Raw genomic sequence first — 22,103 nt, 5'->3', positions numbered from 1 at the left:
TCCGCAATGGGAGAGGCCACAGCAGTGAGAGGCCCGCGTACCGCAAAAAAAAGCAAGAAAAAAAAAAAACAAAGGACAAAGGGCTTTCATGACCCAAGGAGCTGAAAGACACAGGCACTTCAGCCTCTATGACTGACCTTGACGAATAATTAATTACATGACTTGCTTGCGTGGGAAACTGGTCATCTCACACCACACCGAGAGAAAAAATTGAAATGCAGATTTACTCCATCCTGGACAGGTGGAACACATACACAATGTGAACACAGCTCAAAACCATAATCAGAGCCTTTTTATCCCCAGAGAAACACTCAACTCAGACAACAGCATATCTATGGTGGTGTACCTGGAAATTTTATTTTTGCTAAAATTCAGAACTTTGTAAGAATTAAATGATGGGGCTTGGACCAGTTGGGTCAGAGATGTTGACAGCCTTTCAAAATCAAAGAAACTATTAAAGAAAGCAATGTTAAAGAAGAGACTGGGGGCTTCCCTGGTGGCACAGTGGTTGAGAGTCCGCCTGCCGACGCAGGGGACATGGGTTCGTGCCCAGGTCCGGGAAGATCCCACATGCCGTGGAGCGGCTGGGCCCGTGAGCCATGGCTGCTGTGCCTGCGCATCCGGAGCCTGTGCTCCGCAATGGGAGAGGCCACAACAGTGAGAGGCCCGCGTACCGCAAAAAAAAAAAAAAAGAAGAGACTGATCTCTTAGACAAAATAGTACAAGTCCCACACTCCCTGCTCATCACAGCCCCTAAAAATAAGTCCCAGGATTTTACCCTAACCTCGTTATCACAGCCGACCTCCCTCTCTTCTGAGGTAATGTCTATAAATCTTGGCATCCAGTGTGCCTTTGCACCACATGTCAGCTATTAGCAATGGCATTTTTCCTGACAGCTAATTGGTAACATTAAAGAAAAGAAATGAAAAGCATTGTGCTTGCAAAGTCATTTTACAACCATTAACAGCAACAAGTATTTTACGGGGGACATGGCACTGCCTGGGAATCCAAGGACCATGATGAATTTTCACTCTGCCAGTAAAACGAGAAATGTGGTGAAAATGAAATCCATACCTTCGGCTTATTTACATGACAGCTGAATTAGTGATACTTCTCGTGCCAGAAGAGTCTCTCCAAGTAACGTTTGGGCTCAGGGAGTCCTCCAAGGCAGGCAGACACCCAGAAGCCTCCCCCCAGAGCCTGAAGTGGCAGTGACCCCACACGGCCGCGTGGCCCTTACCTTTCCTTTTGGTTGTGTAAAATCCAACAGCTGCTCCGTCTCTCCACAGAATTTTAGCCTCCTCCTTCACAGAGTGAGGTAAAAAAAACATGTCATCATCATCCAAATTCCTCTCCAGTCTTCCAAAAATAACGACGTTTAGAATAAAAAGCACAATCCTTTCCCCAAATGACTGAACCTTTGAAGGAAAAACAAAAAGAACATCTAAGTGAGACAAGAGGGGAAAATCAGACACAATAAATTCTATGCTTGGAATCAACCCACACCCTGGGGCCAGGTGTGGGCTCCCCCACCATACAGTTCCTCTCATGCTCAAGATCCAAAATGCGGATCATAGTTTCTCACAGAGGTTTTCCCACCCCTGACCTTTCACACGTGCATTGGCCTCCAGGAGCAAGGAGCATGGCCAGAGGGGCCTCCTGGGTCTCCAAGACCACAGACATGGAATGTGAAGAGACAGAGAACAATCAGTCACATGCCAGTGAAACCGGAGGTTACACAGAGGCAAGAATTTCAGCAGAAACCCTGGGTGTGTCCAGAGATAAACCCAGTCTGCCATTTTTAACAACAGCCCCAGAATTCTGACCCTCAGAAGGAGGGTAATAATTGGGGATTATTATTGGTGTCCAGTTGCTACACCAAGAGCAACTGATTTTCAATGGCTTGTGACAGATTTTGAGCACATACTAGAGTCCCAACCCCAGAGAGTTACTGGGACCCAAGGCCTAGCCCATCCTAAGGCTACAAAATGGAACTGTCTCTCACGCACTGCAATGTCATAACAATTGAGGAAACTGTATTGTGGTCAAGGTCAGGCCCACAAAAGAGCTTGACCATTAACAAGTCAAAATGATTTCCTGCTCCTGCCTGTTCATATTCTCTGCATTTGTATAGCCCACGGATGGCACAAGTGTGACATAAATGAAGGCCTCCCACTCCTGCACTCTCAGCAGACATAACTAATCAATCCCCACTCTATGTGGCTGAGCCTGGATATGGTCTCAGGATCCTCCTAAATGCAGTCTCCCAGACAACTACAAGCAACCGCTAAAATGTGGCACTTGAGATGAAACCAATCAGCTAGTGACAAAGTGACGGTATTGTTTTATTAGCTTTTGTTTCAACAACATTGCTGTGTGACAGCCTAAGGGTGTGGGTGTTTGTCACCCCTTCCTATGCAGCACCATGAAATCAGCAAGAGTATTACCTGGGCTGAGACTGCCACCCCCCTGCTACCATTCGATTCTCACCACCCGCCAGAGAGGTCCTGGTTTATAGGTGAGGAAATTGAAGCTCAAAGAGGCTAAGCAATTACATGTACTGATTTCCCTGCCTTGTTCCAAAGAGGCCTTAAGACAGCTGGACAAGGCAGGTTGTCCAGTCAAAGGCAGGCAGGTTTGCAACACCAGACCAGGACTTCTGAGTCCCGGGCCAGGGCACCTGCTGCAGCCCAGCCAGTGGCTCCCTTCTGCACTTTCATCCATTAGAGCTTTGGGAAAGGGAAGTTTGATATAAATATGAATGTTTGGTTTTGTATTTAATACTGGACCCTTAAATGTTTATTATCATCACCATCATCATTGTGGTCATGGCTTCTTGGCCTAGATTTTCTGGGAGATCTTCAGCAACTCACAACGCCTTTCAGTTTCCTCCACTAATCAAGGGAGAAGACTGCTTAAGTGGTCTCTCAGACACTTGTATGTTTTTCAAATGCTCCAATAATAAAACTAAGTCAGCTTGCAGCCCTCGAGCAAATGTCACAAAGTGTTTAGTGCCAATAAACGTATTAATTGGCCCAGAATGCAAAATATTTCACCTTCATCTGGAGCCAAATCTTAGATGAGAAAAAGATTTGCAAAAGCCACACCAGCTTAACTCTGAGAAGCCACCTCAATTTTGTATCTCAGACAGTAGCAGCCAAATCAAGTTCAGACTTTAAGAGTAACTAGTTCATCACAAAACCCAAGGGGTGTAATGTGGGAGGCTATATTTTTCAACTTATAAAACCAAAAAGTTCAGAGGAAAGCCAGAAGAGAAAAACAGATTGCATCTGGCAGAAGGGAAATATCCAATCAAAAACTGGCAGGAGAAAAAAGGAGAAAAAGAAAATGCACTTAATTTGTCCAATTTCATTACAGGGGGAAAAAAATGTGTGACATGTGATTCTGACTTAGAAACGTTTCTGAAAACACAAAACTAAGAACCAGTTCTAATCCCTCAATTAGGACCACTAATTATGTTAACAGAAAGAACACTAAGAAAGTTGGTTTTTTGTTTGGTTTGGTTTGGTTTGGTAATTTGTAAAGAAGAGCTGGCTAAGAAACAGAATGTAATTAAAAGAAAAAAAAGCTAAGACACCAAGTTCTGTAAATGGAGAGGGGAAACTATCCCTACATACAGCTGGGGCAGACAGATCTTTACAACCTGCTTCATTAACTGGAATTAACATCCAAGTATCTATCTGTTCACAACGTAAGCCACATTTTCAGAAAATGTGAGGGTTTTCCTCAACTAAATTTAGAAGAATTGATACACAAGGGAAGTGACCACTCCTGTTCTGAAAAATATATATATATTTAAAAAGCAAATCAAACTCTTCCTGGGATTCAGAACACCCAACCGCTCATACCACCTGCTTCATGCACAGACAATGACACACACAGAGAGATGTGTGTGTGTGTATGCCCGGCAGCACCCATTTGCTGAATCTCCAGCCATCGTTAACTTACCGGAAGAAAACCCTTTCAAAGTAGTATCTATCGGGCTTCTCTGGTGGCGCAGTGGTTAAGAATCTGCCTGCCAATACAGGGGACACAGGTTTGAGCCCTGGTCTGGGAAGATCCCACGTGCCGCGGAGCAACTAAGCCTGTGTGCCACAACTACTGAGCCTGCGCTCTAGAGCCCATGTGCCACAACTACTGAAGCCCATGTGCCTAGAGCCCGTGCCCTGCAATGAGAAGCCCGCACACTGCAACAAAGAGTAAGCTCACCGTAACTAGAGAAAGCCCGCGCACAGCAACAAAGACCCAACACAGCCAAAAATAAATAAAATAAATAAAAATTTTTTAAAAGTGGGCCAAGGATTTTAATAGATATTTTCCCCAAAAGGACATACAAATGGCCAATAAGTACATGAAAAGATATTGAACATCTTAGCCACAAGGAACCCTCACCCTTGCCATCCTAGGTCTCTATAAAGCCACAGTACTTCAAAGACCACCAGGCCTGCTGTCAGAGAGACTAGCATTTGTGTCCAGTTAAATCACTTACAAGCTGTGTGGCTCAGCTTCAATTTCTTTGTCTGCAAAACAAATACCTTAAAGATTCTGAAGTCAGATAATCCCTGTAAAAAGTCTGGGTAATACACAGGCTAGCATCTAACATAATATCTACCTCATAGTAAGTACCAATAAACATTACTGGAATGCAATAAACAGAACTTCCCTATACCCTAGAGAGATGATGTGGATTAATGTTTCAAAATTAAGATGTGAGAGGCCACTCAGGAAGGTAAGAGAGATTTACCAATAGCCAGGTATCTGTTGCATATAGCCATTTACTACTATTTTCCTTTCTGGCAGGGTGTTATAGATTGAACTGTGTCCCCCAAAAAGATGTTAAAGTCCTAACCCCCAGTACCTATGAATGTGATTTATTTGGAAATAGAGTCTTTGCAGATGATCACGTCAAGATGAGGTCATTCGGGTGGGCCCTAATCCAACATGACTGCTGTCCACATGGAAAAGGGGAATTTGGACAAAGACAGACAGACACAGAGGGAGAAGGATGGGCAGACACAGGGAGAATGCCATTGATAAGCCAAGGAAAGCTGAGGCCACCATAAGTTAGGAGAGAGGCCTGGAACAGATTCTCCCTCACGGCCCTCGGAAGAAACCAACCCTGCCAACACCTGGATTTTGGACTTCTAGCCCCTGGGACTGGGAAATGATACACTTCTGTTGTTTCAACCACCCAGTTTGTTGGCATTTTGTTACAGCAGTCCTAGAAAATGAATCCACAGGGGTAGACTGCTTTAAATTATTAACATGATAATAAGCACACTGACCTTTAACACCTGTTTTGCAATGTCCACTTAAATTTGCAATACCTCACCTTCATCAGACCTTCTCTTGCAGGATCAGAGGTTCTTAGTACATCTTCAGTGGTCCACCAGGACTTCCTCACGTAAACAGCCACAACTAAAGAGGAAGCCAAGAGAAAACAATGATGTACACATGGCCAACTGGCCACCAAAGGGGCAGTTTTAGCAACATGCAGCCACTGTGAAGGTGCAAAGGAAAGTTATGTGTGGCAAAAGCAGGCGATGTTTCTAGAGCTGAGTTGTCTGAGAGCACTGACCAGGACAGAGTGACCACTGTCACCTGAAAGGACTTCACAGGTGTCTGCAGAGATGGCCTGTTGTTGACCCCAACACAGAATGCACCCCAATGCTATTGGGTGCAAGAGGCTACACACCAATATTGACAAATTCAATGGGTAAGAATTATATTTTTTTTCAAAGTCCAACTATGTGACACAACTTGGAACTCTGCAAATTTAGTCAAACCCAACATTATCTAACCATGGAACAAACCATCTTCTTATCACCCTAGGTGCTGGGTTTGGCGCTGGCTTCTTTTACATGCTTTTCTTTCATTCTCACGATGAAATTATCATTTGCATTTTTCTGAGGACGCTAACATTCTGAGAGGGGAAGGCAAACAGCTAGGAGGGCTGAGGTCGGGTCCAGCCCTCGGCCACTGGACTCCAAGTTCAGTGCTCTTTCCGAGAGGCCAGAGATGGGTCAGCTGTTGATGGGGCAAATCATGCAGGGGAGGTGGGGGGGGCTTTGGATAAGAAGACTCTGGGGCGGGGACCTGCAAGAGGGGAAGGGTAGAGACATCTCTCCTACCCCACTCATGCCCCGCCCTTGTCTAGACAGTCACTGAGGCCTGTTGATTCCACCCACTCTGAGTTTAGACATGGGTCCTGCTGCTTAGTAGAGGTGATCCTGGAACACTCTCAACCTCACCAAGGTTGATGAGATTCCTCATCGGAGCTGCCCAAACTGATCACCCAAGGTGGCTAACAAATTCCAATGAGGATCAGGCGTGAAACACCCAACACAGGGCCAGGCAGGTAGGATGCCCTCAGCACCTGCTAATGAATGCGTCAGTTCTCCCCTGCTCATGCTGCAGTTGCCAGGTCCCATCATTCCACCTGCTGCCCCAGGACAGGATCCACTCCCTCCCCAACCCTGAATGCCACTGGTCCATCTCTCCAGGTGACTCTGAGCACTCCACTTGGTCCCCTGTCCCCCCAGTCTCCCCTGCCAATCTATCCCTCCTGAGGGGCCACTCCAAAGGCAAATGCAATCATGGCCTCTGCCTCTTGTCTCTCCTTTCCTTGCTTAAAAATTACATTTTAAAACACTAAAGTCACTTTGGTTATTTTCTGGTGTCTTTTTTATTTTTTTTTAAGACTGTTTTCAAGAGAAGTTTTAGGTTCGTGGCAAAATTGAGAGGAAGGTACAGAGATTTCCCATATTCCCCCTCCCCTCCCACACACATCCCCCACTATCATCATCCCCCACCAGAGTGGTACACTTGTTACAATTGATGGACCTACACTGATACATCATATCACCCAAAGTTCTAGTTTACATTAGGGTTCACTCTATGGGTTTGAACAAATGTATCATCACATGTATCCATCACTATGATATCATACAGAGTATTTTCATTGCCCTAAAAACTCTGTGTTCTGCCTGTTCATCCCTCCTCACCACCCCTTACCCCTGGCAACCACTGATCTTTTTTCTGTCTCTACAGTTTTGCCTTTTCCAGAATGTCATATAATTGGAGTCATCAGATTAGTTTCTTTCCCCTAGTGAAATGCATTTAAGGTTACTCTATGTCTTTTCATGGCTTGATAGCTCAAAATTCTTCTCAGCACTGTATTTGGTGCTAAAATATTCCATTGTCTGAAGGTACCATAGTTTAGTTCTCCTCCACTATCTTTTTATACCCCTTTAATTGCCATTTTTATACCTGTTTCTCAAGCCATGTATCTGAGCCCAAGGGGTCCAAAAGCCACAGATAAAAAGATACATCTTCCCAGTCAAATATTTTTGGCTGAAGAGTTGAAGGAAAATAACACAGAGTAGAAAACAAAAGTCCCTTGAACATTTAATATAAGGCTCAAGACTTTAAAACAAATTTTGTGGGGCAATCAAGTTAAGCTGCCACCACCTTCTTCCCTATTCCTCTCTGCTCTTTGAAGAACTTTCGTAGAAAACCCTGTGAAGACCAGGTGATGATATTAGTTATCGTCAAGCACTAACTCTGCACAGTCCCTCCCTCCTCTCCAAAGGCCAACAGCATCTAATTCACTGTCAGTTTCATACCATTGGTGAATTTTGTCTTCTCCAACAATAGTTCCAAAATTGATACAGCCGACTGAGAGAGAAGTGCCAATTAAATGCCTGACATCTGCCTTCACTTATTCAACTAAATTCATGGTCCAAATGGCATCTACTAGAACTTGCAAGAGGCTTATAAAACCATAAGGATTATTTCCCTGCTTAACAAGGTGAATCAATAAAAGATGTTCAATTTACTAATACAGTGTATTACTGCAATACAGATGGTCAATTTACTAAGACAGTTTCAAACAGGAAATGTGTTATGATTTGGTGTTTGTGTGGTGCCTTGCAAGTTTCACGGTGCACTGCAGAGCATTAATTAACCACACAAGTTGTCACAAAATAGACTGAATTTTTTTCAAAACTAATCTTAAGCTGTTAAGTGTACATAACAATGAAGGTGAAGTCTGATCAAATGTAATAGGCTTAAAATGAATGGTCCTCAAAAACAACTCTTGAAAGAGTCAGCCTTCCAAAGAATAGCAGCTTTTGATCAGAAAAGCCTGCTACCTAGTCAAGAGGAAACAGGCAAGAGGAATGGGGCCAAAGTCCTCGGAGAGAGGCTGTTTCCAGCTCAGCAAGGACAAAAGATGGACCTGGGGGACTGGCAGGCACTGCAGAGCCAGCCTTGGAGCATCGCTTCTGAGACCCTGGAGCCAGCAGGTTCCAAGAGTTAGAAAGTGGAAACTGGGGCCTTCCCTGGTGGCCCAGTGGTAAAGAATCTGCCTTCCAATGCAGGGGACGCAGGTTTGATCCCTGGTCGGGGAACTAAGATTCCCACATGCAGGAGAGCAACTAAGCCCACGCACCACAACTACGGTGCTCACATGCCTCAACTAGAGAGCCTGCGCGCCGCAAACTACAGAGTCCATGCGCCCTGGAGCCCGCATGCCACAACGAGAAAGAGAAAATCCCACACACCACAACTAGAGAGAAGCCCGTGTGCCACAACGGAAGATCCCACATGCCGCAATGAAGATCCCATGTGCTGGCAACTAAGACAGCCTAAATGAATAAAATAATAAAATAAAATAAAATAAAATAAAAGTGGAAACCACACATCCATACTTTTAAAAGACAAATACAATCCTGATCAGTACCCTCTGGCTCTCCACCGTCTAGGACCTGGGAGACTGGACCCCTGCAAAAGGCTGAGCAGTGGTGACAGCAGTCGATGGGGCGTTGCGGGTCACAGGCCAGCCTTGCTTCACTGATCTAATTCCCCTCTCCCCCTGAGTGACATGTAACCACAAAGAAGATGCCAGTAATGGATTTTAGTCTATGACACCCCAAGGTTTTCCAAACAAGTTAAGACAGTGAGGTCCCTAAGGCTGACTCCCAGTGGCCTGGCGTCATCAAGGCTCAGCAGGATGAACTGAATTCAACTACCTGGGGCTGAGTTCCCGAATGCACGAATGGCCCTGTCCCAGGTCCCCGAAGGCTGATGAGTAAGTCTCCATCCTTGCCCCTGGGAGTTGGTAGCCTGCAGAGAAGAGAGAGCTAAACAAGCTGACGTGATATAGGGCAGGACATGATAGGTGGTAGAATCGAGCTGGGAGCCAGAGTCCAGAGGACCCAGAGGAAGGGGTCAGTTCTGCTGAGGGGTTTGGGAAAGCATCCCTGGGGAATTCGCCAGCGCGGGCTCTGGATCACTGTGTAAGGCTTCAAAACAGGCAGAGATGACATGCGAGGGCAGAGTAACCCATGAGCAGAGGCACAGAGCCCTACAGGTCCAAGGCCACACCCAGGGCACCCCAAGCATTGGGGGTAGCTGGGCAAGGCTTAAACAAGGGAGAGGCAAAGCTGCAAACATCGATTATAGCAAGGTTGCAGGATATACAGCTAATATGCAAAAGCCCACCACTTCCCTGTATGCCAGCAATGAACAAGTAGAATTTGAAATTAAAAACAATACCATTTACATTAGCACCCCTCAAAAATGAGATACTTAGGCTTATACAAAATGAAATACTTAGATTTATGCAATCTAACAAAAATATGTGTAAGAGCTATACGAGGAAAATTACAAAACTCTGATTAACAAAATCAAATAAAAACTAAATAAAGAGATATTCTATGTTCTCGAATAGGAAACCTCGATATTATCAAGATGTCAGTTCTTCCCAACTTGACCTATAGGTTCAATGCAATCCCAATCAAAATCCCAAGAAGTTATTTTGTGGATTTCACCAAAATGATTCTAAAGTTTACATAGAGAGGCCAAAGACAACACTGAAGGAGAACAAACTTGGAGGACTGACACTACTCAACTTCAAGACTTACTATAACGCTACAGTAACCCAGACAGTGTGGTATCAGTGGAAGACAGATCAATGGAACAGAATGTAGAGCCCAGAAATAGGCCCACGTAAATGTCGTCAACTTCTATTTGGTCAACTTTGACAGAGAAGCAAAGGCAACACAATGGAACAAAGACAGTCCTTCCAACAAATAGTGCTGGAACAACCGGACATCCACACACATAAAAATAAATCTCAACACAGACCTTTCACTCTACTCTTCACAGCCATCTCAACAAACATAAACCAGTGCTGACGGAGAGCAAGACAACATAAGGCATTTTGGATACATCCCTATGGACCTGGTGTAGGGAGAACACAGACTTCAGAGACAGGTGGGGTTCACATTCCAGCTTCTTCAAGGCATGATCTTCACCCTTCCCCCACCTCGAGCCCCCCACCTGTCACATGGAGCCCACGACATCCTCTCACCTGGCCGTTATGCAGATTTGGTGAAAGAGCTCATTTCACCAAACTGCTTTCCCCAAAGGGAAGCTTTTCAGTGGTGTCCAAAAGCTTCCTCCACCTGCTTCAAGTGTTGCTCTGGGATTCCAAAGAAGTATGAAAAGCCCTTTGTTATTTGCTGGCTTTTGTCAGTGACACAATGGAAACTGCTTGCTAACACTGGGTTTCTTCCTGGGAGCTCCCTCTCCAAACTTTCTGCTCTGGTTTGCAGGGAAATGTCTGTCTTTCTTCCCCAGCTTGATTGCTGCCATCCTATCTGCTGCCTCCCAACGTGAGTGGGGACACATTCCTACTCACCACGTTTGCTCACGAATGGTCCTTTTCCATCAGGGTGCATTAAGCCAACCATCAGGTCCCTCACTTCCTCCTTCCAGGGCTGTGGGGATGCATCACGCCTGATCAAGGCACACACTTTCACCTGCCCAGAACCTCCCAACAAGATTTTTTTTTTTTTTTTTTTTTTTTTTTTGCGGTACGCGGGCCTCTCACTGTTGTGGCCTCTCCCATTGCGGAGCACAGGCTCCGGACGCGCAGGCTCAGCGGCCATGGCTCACGGGCTCAGCCGCTCCGCAGCATGTGGGATCTTCCCGGACCGGGGCATGAACCCGTGTCCCCTGCATCGGCAGGTGGACTCTCAACCACTGCGCCACCAGGGAAGCCCCCAACAAGATTTTTAAACCTTTCATCTTGCCTAAGATTTCTTAATGGAGCTAAGTCCTTTTTTATTTAAATATTTTTAAATCAATCAATACAACAAACATTTTTTAAAAGTTACTGTGATTTTTCCACAGTACAGGTCAGGGAGAGCTGATTGTCACCCATCACCTTGGACGGGTGGGCTGTGGCAGTGGGGAGCTGTCCTGAGAAGGACTTTGAGGCCACCATCCAGCTAAGCAAGGAGGAGCACTGTAAAGATCAACACCCAGCGGGGGGCAGTGGCTCGTGTGGCCGTGCTTGCTGTCCCTCCTCATCTGCCCAGCACCAAGGATGGGGGAGGCAGCAAAGTGGCTCAGGACCCTGCAGAGATCACAATTCTGAAGCACATGGTGCTCATCCAACCCACATGTTGAGCAGCTATTATGTACAGAGCACATAATACATCCACTGGAGGAATTAAATTTAGACTCTGGCTTAAGACACTTACAGCTTGGAGGGGGAGACAGTGCCTGGGATGCGAAGTACCTCTGGCCAGGGAGAGGTTGGGGGCCGTACCCTGCAGACCACCAGCTGCCACCATGCTTCAGAGGAGAGGGACATGACCTGATTACGGTTTTAAAGTAATGATATTCACCAGAACCACATGTCCAAGCATCCACCAAGCATCTGGCTGACTTTTTTTCAGGTGAGGCTCAGAAGGGTTGAGAAACTCAAGATCAAGTGCCTGTAAACAGCAGTGTTGGGACTGGATGTGAACCGGCTCTCACTGACTCCAGAGCCCCCGCTCTAACCTCTATACTCCGGGTGAAGAATGGACAAAGAGACAAGGGGACAGAGCTGAGCCCAGACTCCAAGAAGGCCGACAGAGTAGGAAAGACAAAGATGAGAGGAGAGACAAGGAGGCGACAAGCCAAGACAGCGATGAGAAAGGAGAGGCCGGCACGGAGAGACCTGAACAGAGGGGACCTCGTTTTGCACATCAAGATGGGGAGGAGGGCTGCCATTTATTCAGCAAACACTGACAAGTTCAGGCACTGAACTTGGCACCAGGGATCTAGGGCAGAAGACGCTGCCCAGCAGGAGTGAGACAGGCCACCAGGCCAGGACCACACAGACCATGACCAGCACCCAAGACGTAAGCAGCATCAGGCACCTACTCAAGGGCTATGTCTTCATCCGTTCATGCTGCTGTGACAAAATACCACAGTCTGGGTGGCTTATAACAACACAAATTTACTTCTCACATTTCTGGACACTGGAAGTCTGAGATCAGGGTGCCAGCACGGTCAGGTTCTGATGAGAGCCCTCCTGGGTTGCAGACAGCTGACTTCCCACGGTGTCCTTATTCGAGGGGACTCCACCCTCATGACCTAAGCACCTCCCAAAGGCCCCACATCCCAACCCCATTACATGGGCTTAGGATTTCAACATATAAATTTGGTGGGTGACACAAATATTCAGACCCTAGCAAGCTGTCTGGAAGGGCTAGGCAGAGTTCCAAGAATAGGCCTGAGCCAGACTGGGCTCCGGTGCTGGGGTCTCTGGGGACCAGGTTGAGGTACTGGCTTTGTCAGTCTCTGGAGGAGTCCAATCGATGTGAGACATGATCAGAGTGGTGGTTTAGAAAGAGAACAGTTGGGTTATGCCCAGGTGGGAAGAATTAGTCCTTTTGAAATTAAGAAGAAAAAAGAGAAAAAGGTTATTTGAGAAGGATCACACTGGATTCGGGTGCAGGTAAGGCTGGAGACAAGGAGGGCAATGGGAGCCTGTGGTCATCCAGCCAAGAAGTGAGGAGGGGCTGAGTGCAGCACTCATGCTGGCAGGGAGGGAGATGCTCGGGTGGCAGAAAAGACCACCTGGGAATCAAACTGGTCCTAAGGCAGAAGAGAGAGGGAAGGCAGGACAGCAGCCAGCTCCCAAGCTTGAGAAGGACGAGGTGTCTTCACCAGGAGGAAGTGAGGACGAGGAAGAGGTGTGAGGGTTTCAGTTTTGAAATGCCTGTTAGAAACAGCAAGGTCAGGGTGGCCAGCAGGTGGCTGGATACACAGCCCGAGGTGAGCAGAGACAGAGAAGGCCCATTCCCCACACCATCATAGCAACCAAGGAGGGAGGAGCTCTCATGCGCACGCTTGCACGCGCGCACACCCCCCCACCACACACACACACACACACACACACACTCCCTACCTCCCCACAATAACTGCAAGCTGTTCACATACTGGCCCATGGTTTATACTTCTTCAGTCACAACCGAAGGAGCTTCAGGTCTGCCTGTTACCCCCCACCAGCCTCCCCCAGTTGCTCCCCTGGAGTCTAAGCCGCCACTGCCCTGTTACAAATCTAAGAAATATGTACTTCCCCCAAAAAAGAGCACAGTTAAACCAAAGTGACAGGCCATCTTCCCAAAAGCAAAATACACGTAGGAAAAAAATGCTGAAAAGTTCTGGCAGAGGACAGCACATAAACACATTCCAAGGCATTGCATGACTTTTATGCAACATTGACTGAGCCGGTCAATAATTTAAGGGGAGGGGAAAAATAGGCAAGTTGACATAGCAACTGTCATATCGCATTACTCGGGCTACCATTTCCATACAGATGTCTTCCTTGGAGGAAAACGCTTCCCCAGATGCCCTGTGAACTTGGGCACCTCTTTGCCAGGGAGAAGGAGACATCTGGTTTGTAGTATATCTGCATCAACTTCCCTGTGGTTCTCAGGTCCTTCTTGCCTTCGGCGACTTTGTTTCCATGAGTGGAGATTTTAACTCCAGGAAGAACAGGTGAGATGAGGTGCCTGGATCCTGAGGCACAGCTGGACAGCAAGGTGTTGGAGGCAGAAAGAAGCCCACACCAGAGCTAGTCTATCTAGGAAAGGCATCTTAAAATCACAGGCCGCACCAAGGCAAGTACAGCAAGTTTCTCAGGGTTGGGGGAAGCAGAGAGAGGTGCAGACAGCCCAAGCTGCAGTGGTAAAACCCTAGGATGCCTCAAAGAAGCACCCCCATCCCCGCACATCCGTGACGCTCGGAATATTTTCCTTGGAGCTTCTCTGTTTTCCAAATACCAATAGTCCCTTGGTGAGAATGACATGTCTTTGTTTGTGGGATGCTTTTTTCCCCTGCGGTGACATCCAACTCACAGTAAGTGTCATGAATTAATAGGGAATAAAGAAGGAAATCCCAAACAATAGCCAACATGTGCTCCCAAACACACAGTGCTGTCACTGCAAATAGCTCTTCGATCTGCATCCGTCATGGCCCACGGAAAACAGAACTCTCTTGGTTTCTAGCATGGAGCTCTCTTAGCTTATGTGAAGTCAGGTCCCACTCAACCTGGGGGCCACCTGACACCGGCTGAGCTTGCACAGCCACACGGGCACCTTAGCCACCAGGAGAAGCGGGTATTTAAATCGAGCCTGAATTTCTGGCCAGAACTCTTTTCCCCCAAACTGTCAAACCCACTTAAGCGGGACTCCCCCATGTAGAAGGTTGGGAGGATGGGATCCATTTCAGGCTAATGTCTACCTCTCCTTTATTCAAAATGCAAGCACAGACTTAAACGTACAGATTCAACGTCCATGGGATCACGGGAGGCTGCACCAACGAGGCTGCTAATCAGGCGGTTCCTGAACCCTTGGGGTTCGTGAGTCCGCGGGGGTTATCACACTTCAAAGCCAGGAAAACTGTAATTACTTCTCCACATGCTGAAACTCAGACTTCACCAGGGCAACAAACCTCTCCTCCACTCCTGCCATATTAGCTTGGTTTTTACCAGAGATACAAAAACCACTTCACTGACTCAGGTCCACAGGTTCATCCTGCTAAACAGAGCTGGGTTTAGCCCCATCCATCCTACTCACCGGGAGGCCTGACCTCTCCCTTCAAGGCAAACTGGGGACCAGGAGCTGCTCTAGCTGGTGCCCCCTTCCTGAGGGTCAGAAATTCACAGCGCCTCCCCCTACCCCATCTTCTGGCCTTTCCCCCAACCCCTCCCCCAAATCTGGGCAGCCTTCTCAGGGGTGAGGAACGTCCCAGAAAGGGCCTTCCAGTTCTGCAGAAGTTCTCTGGGCATCTCAGGGCATCTCATTTTCCACCCACCCACCCCTCCTGAACCACCACCCACCTGCCCCAAACGCAGCCCAGAGAAGGCCTGGCCCCGGGCCCGCTGTGTCACAATCACCTCTCAGCCCACGACAGCCACCAGGAAGGCGGCTACACAGCGGCTCTGGTTTCAACTGAATGTTTGCCTTGGCTCTTGCTGTCACTGCAGGCCTAGAATGGGCACGCTTTTCCAGGAAAAAATCATCATTTTTTGATTCCCTGCTTGTTTTTCTCAGGGTGCACATGACACGCAATCACCAAAAGCCATAAATAAATTAGCAGCAATTTGAAGGATGAGTGTTATGCTTGGTCACAAAACGTCCTGGAAGCAAGCTGGGGGGATAGATCTTCCAATCAGGGAAGCCAGCGTGTGGTAACAAACACAAATAGCCGCCCCTCTGTCCTCTCTCTCCGCAAGGACCCTGCTTTCTGTTTCTCAGCCTCGCCACTTCCCCTGCACAGGGAATTCACAACACACCCTCCAGGAAGAAAGAGCCAAGAACGGCGGCAAAGTGATGTACACCTGGGGTCCAGGTCCCTGCCCGGACCCCTCCTTCAATTTGACAGCCCACAGACCCTGCAGAGGAACTCAGGTTGTCCTCGCCCCAAGCTTTTCCTTCCAGATCACCCAGCACTGTTGCCCCAGCCGGAACCCCAGTCATTCCCAGGCCTCCCTCCTTGGCCCCTCCAATTCATCCCAAATCCTGTCGTTTCCACTATTTCACCAATCCGAGTTCTCCCCACCAGGCGAAGCCTCAGCATCTCTCCTGTGGGCGCTCCCAGACTCCTGGACACTCAACACTTGTCCTCCCTTCTCTCCATCCTTCCTTCCGATCATGACTAAGGCATTCTTCGAAGGGCTGAGATCCAAAGGCGGACCCCTCTCCAGCCCCAGTCCCCACCCATCCTCCATAACGTCACCAGGCATCTGGCCAGCTCCCCTCAGCATGGCCTCCCCACCAGGCAGAGGCCAGGAGTGTAGAGAAGGCTTTATGAAAGGAAACTGCAAAACGTTCAGAGAAGGGGTCAGTAAGACTCAGGGCCAGAGTCTGTAAGGTGGGGCGCTGCCTGGGATGAGGGGGCCTACTTTCCAGGTTCCCTGTGCCTCCACGGGTACTGCTTCATGTCCAGAGCACCCAGCCCTGCAGGGCAGAGGAGCAGCTGTGTGACCACTGTGTGACCACCAGTCAGCTTGGACAGTGGGAGAGGAGACCAGAGGTCCCGGTGAGCGGGTAGTGGAGAACTTCTCAGGCCTCCGACCCCGTATGCCAGCCAGACAGGCACTTCCCTGCCAAGAACTTGTGCTCCTCCTACACCCAGCAATACCCAAGAGTCCCCTTATTCTGGAAACTTCCATAGCACTGTGGCATTAGGTCTCTTTCATTTGACTCAATTATAAATAGACTTTTTTTTTTTTTTTTTTTTTTTGCGGTACGCGGGCCTCTCACTGTTGTGGCCTCTCCCGTTGCGGAGCACAGGCTCCGGACGCGCAGGCTCAGCGGCCATGGCTCACGGGCCCAGCCGCTCCACGGCATGTGGGATCTTCCCGGACCGGGGCACGAACCCGTGTCCCCTGCATCAGCAGGCGGACTCTCAACCACTGCGCCACCAGGGAAGCCCTAAGTAGACATTTTTAATCAGCCTCTGGACACTCATTGCTCTGCCCTCTGATCATCAACCACTAGGTTTTATGGAAGAAAAAAAAAAATCAAACAGATATTGTCATAAGGAGAGCTGAAAAAAACCTGACAAGTTTCCTGACAAGGAAAGCAGGAAGAGATCATCTAGAAAAAGTATCCACGTGGCCCAGGAGCTTGCCGAGAGGGCTTCCATCAGAAAGGGTCAGATGTTAAAAGGACGAGTGCAAAGGGTGGAAGAGGCCTCCCCACAGCCAAGGTCCCCAGGCCCAGCACCATCCTGTAAGACCAAGTAGGGCACTGAGGAAGTTCAGGCAGGCTGGGAAGACGTTCAAGGAAACAGGACAGCTGCCAGGGTAGGCTGGCAGGACTCGGAGGGGAGAACCCGAGGAAGAAATACAACTTAGCCAGAGGATCTACTGGCCACAGAGAAGGCAAAGGGCCTCCAAATTAGGAGCAAGCAGCTGGAAACAGTGGAAAAGCAAAGGAGTGCATTAGCTACATTTAGAGAGGCATAAGCTTCAGTGAATGTACATCCCAGGGGCCAGAAGTCCTGCAAATGTGATCCTGAAGTTGTAACCTTTAGTCACTGAGATCACGAGATGCCGGAAGGGGCCAGAAAGACACACGAGCCAGTACCATCCTGGTGTGTGTGGGGAAGGTGCAGGTCTTGGAACTAATGCCTGGTTCCCTGAACATCTCTTCCTAATGGTGGTCTAGAGTGAACTATGAAAGATGATCTGTAAGTACCCTAGAAAAGAAAGACTGGACTTAAAATCAGCATGAATTCACCAAGACCAGAAGAAACAAATTGGCCTCACTCCCTTTTCTGACGAGTGTTCTAGGCTAGTGTTAGGAGAATAATTAAACATAAGTCATCTTAATTTCAGCAGCCAGATTTCCCTCCATTCTTAACTGCAGGCATGCATTTCATAAAGTCTCTTGACTTGCATTTTATGAAAGTCTCTTGCAATCTCCAGAAATGTATGCTAAATAATGGGTTAAGTGTGTGTTTTGTGGTATAATAATTGCATGAATTTTTAAATAAGCATTTTTAAATACTTGTATTAAAAATAAAGAATGCACACCTTCAGAACTTCAAATGATATTAACTACACAGCCAGAAGGAAGAGTTAATATAACTGGATGAAAGGACCTACTCTTCAAAACAGGCAAAGTTTTCTTAGATTTAACACCAAAAGCACAAGCAACAAAACAACAACAAAAAACAGATAAACAGGACATGATAAAAATTTTAAACTTTTGTGTTTCTAAGGACACGATCAAGAAAGTAAAAAGATAACCCACAGAATAGGGAAAAATTTTTATAAATCTGGTAAGGGATAGTATCTAGAACATATAAAGAATGCTTACAACTCAAGAAGATAAATAACCCAATGCAAAAATGTGTAAAGGATCTCAATAGATAGTTCTCCAAAGAAGATATTAAAATGACCAATAGACTACTTGAAAGGATTTTCAACATCATTAGTCACCAGGGATATGCAAATCAAAACCACAAGGACCCCTTGACATTGGTCTTGGCGATGATTTTTTGGACTTGACAGCAAAAGCAAAGGCAACAAAAGCAAAAATAAACAAGTGGGACTACATCAAACTAAAAAACTATACAGCAAAGGAAACTGTCAACAAAATGAAAAGGTAACCTACTGAATAGGAGAAAATGTTTGCAAATCATATATTTGATAAAAGGTCCAAAACATATAAAAACCCATACAACTCAACAGCAAAAAAAACAAACAATGTAGTTAAAAAATGGGCAGAGGATCTGTGTGATACTGTGATTTACATTAAGAAATATATATATTTGGTCTTCTTCCCAGTTCTGGCATAGTACTCCTAAAACCCTTGGAATTTCTTAAGTGATGAGAGCAGGGAAGGTGTCTCTTGTTATGTTCCTGAGGTGATTTTCGGACCCACCTAAGGATGGGGGCTGGTTGCCAGGAGAACCAACCACGTGATTAGAGGGTTGGAATGTTCAGTCCCATCCCCCTGACCTCTGGGGAGGGGCGAGAGCCTGGAGGTTGCATCAGCTGCCAATGGTCAGTGATTTAATCAATCATGCCTTTGTAATGAAGCCTCCATAAAAATCCAAAAGGACTGGGTTCAGAGAACTTCTGGGCTAGTGAACATGTGGAGGTACTGAGAGAGTGGTGAGCCTGAAGGGGGCACAGAGTCATGGGAACCTCTGATTTATAGCCAGTTGGTCAGAAGTACAGGTAAAGCGTGGGCTTGAGACTGGCATCTGAAGTGCGGGGCAAGGGAGTCTGGTAAGACTAAACCCCTAACCTGTAGAATCTGATGGTATCTCCAGGTAGTGTCAGAATTGAGGTGAATGGAAGGACAACCAGCTGGTGTCTAGAGAATTACTTGGTGCTATGGGAAACCACCCACTTCCACACATTGGAAATTGAATCTCAGAATACATTTAATCTGAATAGACATTTTCCAAAGACATACGGATGGCCAACAGCTACATAAAAAAAGTGTTCAACATCACGAATCATCAGGGAAATGGAAACCAAAACCACAATGAAATATCACTTCACATCTGTTAGAATGGTTATTATCAAAAAGACAAGAGATAGCAAGTGTTGGTGAGGATGTAGAGAAAAGGGAACCTTTATGCACTATTGGTGGAAATGTAAGGTGGTGCAACCATTATGAAAAACAGTATGGAGGTCCCTTAGATTTTTTTAAATAGAACTACCCCATGATTCAGCAATCCCACTTCTGGGTATTTATCTGAAGAAAAAAAAAAAAAAAAAACACTGACTTAAAAAGATATATGCATATATATCTACACAAAAACCTGTACAAGAATTTTCACAGCAGCATTACTCAAAATAGCCAAAAGGTGGAAACAACCCAAATGTCCATCAATCGGTAAATTGATAAACAAAATGTGGCAAATCCATACAATGGAATAGTATTCAGCCATAAAAATAAATGAAGTACTGAAACATGCTTCAGAATGGATGATTCCTGAAGGCATTATGCAATGAAGGAAGCCAGACACACAAGTCCACATACTCCATGATTCCATTCATAGGAAATGTCCAGAACAGGCAAATCTATAGAAATGGAAGAGATTGCCTAAGGCTGAGGAGGATAGGGAAGTGGGGTTGGTTTCTTTTAGGGGTAATGAAAATTAAGTGTGGTGACAGACACACAACTCTGTGAATATACTAAAAATCACTGAATTGTACGCTTTAAATGGGTAATTGTATGTGTGAATTACAGCTCCATAAAACTGTTTGTTTATATATATATAATGGGAAGAATAGTAGTCCTTCCTGTGGGTTCAAAACATTGGAGGACAGAGCCATGTCTTGATAACAAGTTTGTGAAAAAAGCTCAGGGGCCGGGCATGCATGGTAATGAGCTGTCAGCTAGAGGTGAGTCAGCCTTGGGCTGGTTCTAAGGAAATGCCAAGGTAAACTGAGGCTAACTTTGTAGAAACAGAATGTCCAAGAAAAGTGAGGAATGCTCTCACCAGCCACCACTCTCCTCTCACGGTTCTCTAGAGCGCATTTCTCAGATGGCTTCTGGAGATCTTGTTAAAGGACAGATTCTGACTCAGCGGGTCTGGGTGGGGCGCAAGTGCCCGCATTTCTAACAAGCTTCCCGGTGCGGTGCCATCTCACTGCTGGGCCACAGGCCACACCCCTGAGTAGGAAGACAGGAAACTGAAGCTCAGAGGTGCTAAATAACTTAACCCAGGCCACCCACTCATAAAGGGCAGAAGATTTGAACTCAGGTCTACTTGACTCCAAAACCCAGCTTCTTTCAACCAGACCATCCATGACGTGGTATCTGCATGCCATGTTCCAAGAGAAGCCAGATCTGAAAGAAGGATCCGAGATGTGATGGGCTCTGGAGTCCACAACAAAGGAGGAACAGCTAAAGAATGAGAAACATGTGAGTGATCTTAAAAGAAGACTCAGGAAACATGGCAGCTGGCCTCAAGCCTAGGAAGATCTGCCCTGTGGAGCAGCCATGCCCACCTACCTGGATGGCCCCTGTGGGGGCACTAGGCCAATGAGGAGACACACGAGCATATCAGTTTGGGATCCTTAAGAAGAACGTTCTAATAGAGCTGTCCCGGAACAGACCAGGCTCTCCCAGACTTCAAGCCGGTGCCCAGACAACACCTTCATGATTCTGATATATCTCTATACTACCTTCTTAGCCCTACCATAAACGAGGCATCATTTGCTATGATTATAAAAATAAATCTTACTATGATAAATCTTTAAAGTCTAGCTAAGGGTGCTCAGCTGGGAGACCTATTTTCTTTTTTTTTTTAAAGGAGATTAACAAGTGTTAGCTAAGTGTTAAAGCCATATTAGTAGGAAACAGAATCTCTTTCCTTGATATATTTAAAATTGAAATAAAATTCAAAAGATCATCCTTTTTCTCCTTCTGAAATTCAGCTGTACCACCTAAAATCATCTTGGAAAGCACTGGACCTAATGATCTAAACACCCTTTCAACTGTGAGCTTCTGGAACCTTGTCTCCCTTCTCTAAAGCTAAGTAGCCCTAGTTTCCTCGAGCCTTGTTCAAATGGTTTCAAGCCCTCTCAACCCCCCGGTTGCTCTCCACAAATAAGCACCAGTTTGTTTCAGCTGCATCCTGAGCAGCAACCAAAGAGAATGGGGCTGTAATTGAGCTGGAACATTATGCTTCCATTAAGGCAGCCCCAGGTTCCACCTGCTTTCCAGCAGCCCACTGCAATGTCCAGGCTCACTGCGCTTCCAAGGATGAGAACTGCCGCCTGTTTCTTTTTATCCAGGTGGTGTAGAGGTACATCCTCCCCAGCCCATCCTTGATCTCTGGCTGCTTTTGGATGGACTGCATGACATTATCCAACGAGGCAGTTTTGGATTAGTAGAAAGAACAATGGTCTTACCATTAGAGTGGTTCAAAAACAGATTAGATTGCCCTAGTGTGGTGTTACCTTCCTCTCCATGAGGTTTGCAAGCAGAATCCATCAGGGAGGTAATTCAGTTGCCAAAGTTTGGCCAGCAGTTGACAAGAAGGCCTCCCATTCTAAAACCCTGTGCTTCTATAACACAACACTCAAAGACAGAGAAGAACATGCAGAAGTGCACCATGATGGAAGAATACTTCTAGTTTCACGCCTACTCTCTGCCCTAGGTGGTCCAAAGCATCAGATATTCTGCCACAAATCATTTCATCCTCACAACTACCTTGTGAAGTAGCTAAGATGCCCCCATTTTGCAAATGACCAAACT

At 46.6% G+C, this 22,103-nt stretch overlaps 1 protein-coding gene across 1 annotated transcript in view; it reads right to left on the bottom strand.

Annotated features, from left to right (window-relative positions):
• The window catches only part of LOC309802504 (protein FAM169B-like), a gene marked incomplete at its 3' end in the record, with an annotated part of 84,909 nt that overhangs the window by 33,973 nt on the left and 28,833 nt on the right, over positions 1–22,103 (bottom strand). The window contains 2 exon segments of the mRNA XM_082618106.1: positions 1,241–1,418; positions 5,354–5,439. Of these exon segments, the coding sequence (XP_082474232.1) occupies positions 1,241–1,418; positions 5,354–5,439 (264 nt within the window).

This window comes from Mesoplodon mirus (genome assembly GCF_964341445.2).
Source record: "Mesoplodon mirus genome assembly, chromosome: 4".
NCBI lineage: Eukaryota > Metazoa > Chordata > Mammalia > Artiodactyla > Ziphiidae > Mesoplodon > Mesoplodon mirus.
This window is presented reverse-complemented; position numbering and strand designations above follow the sequence as displayed.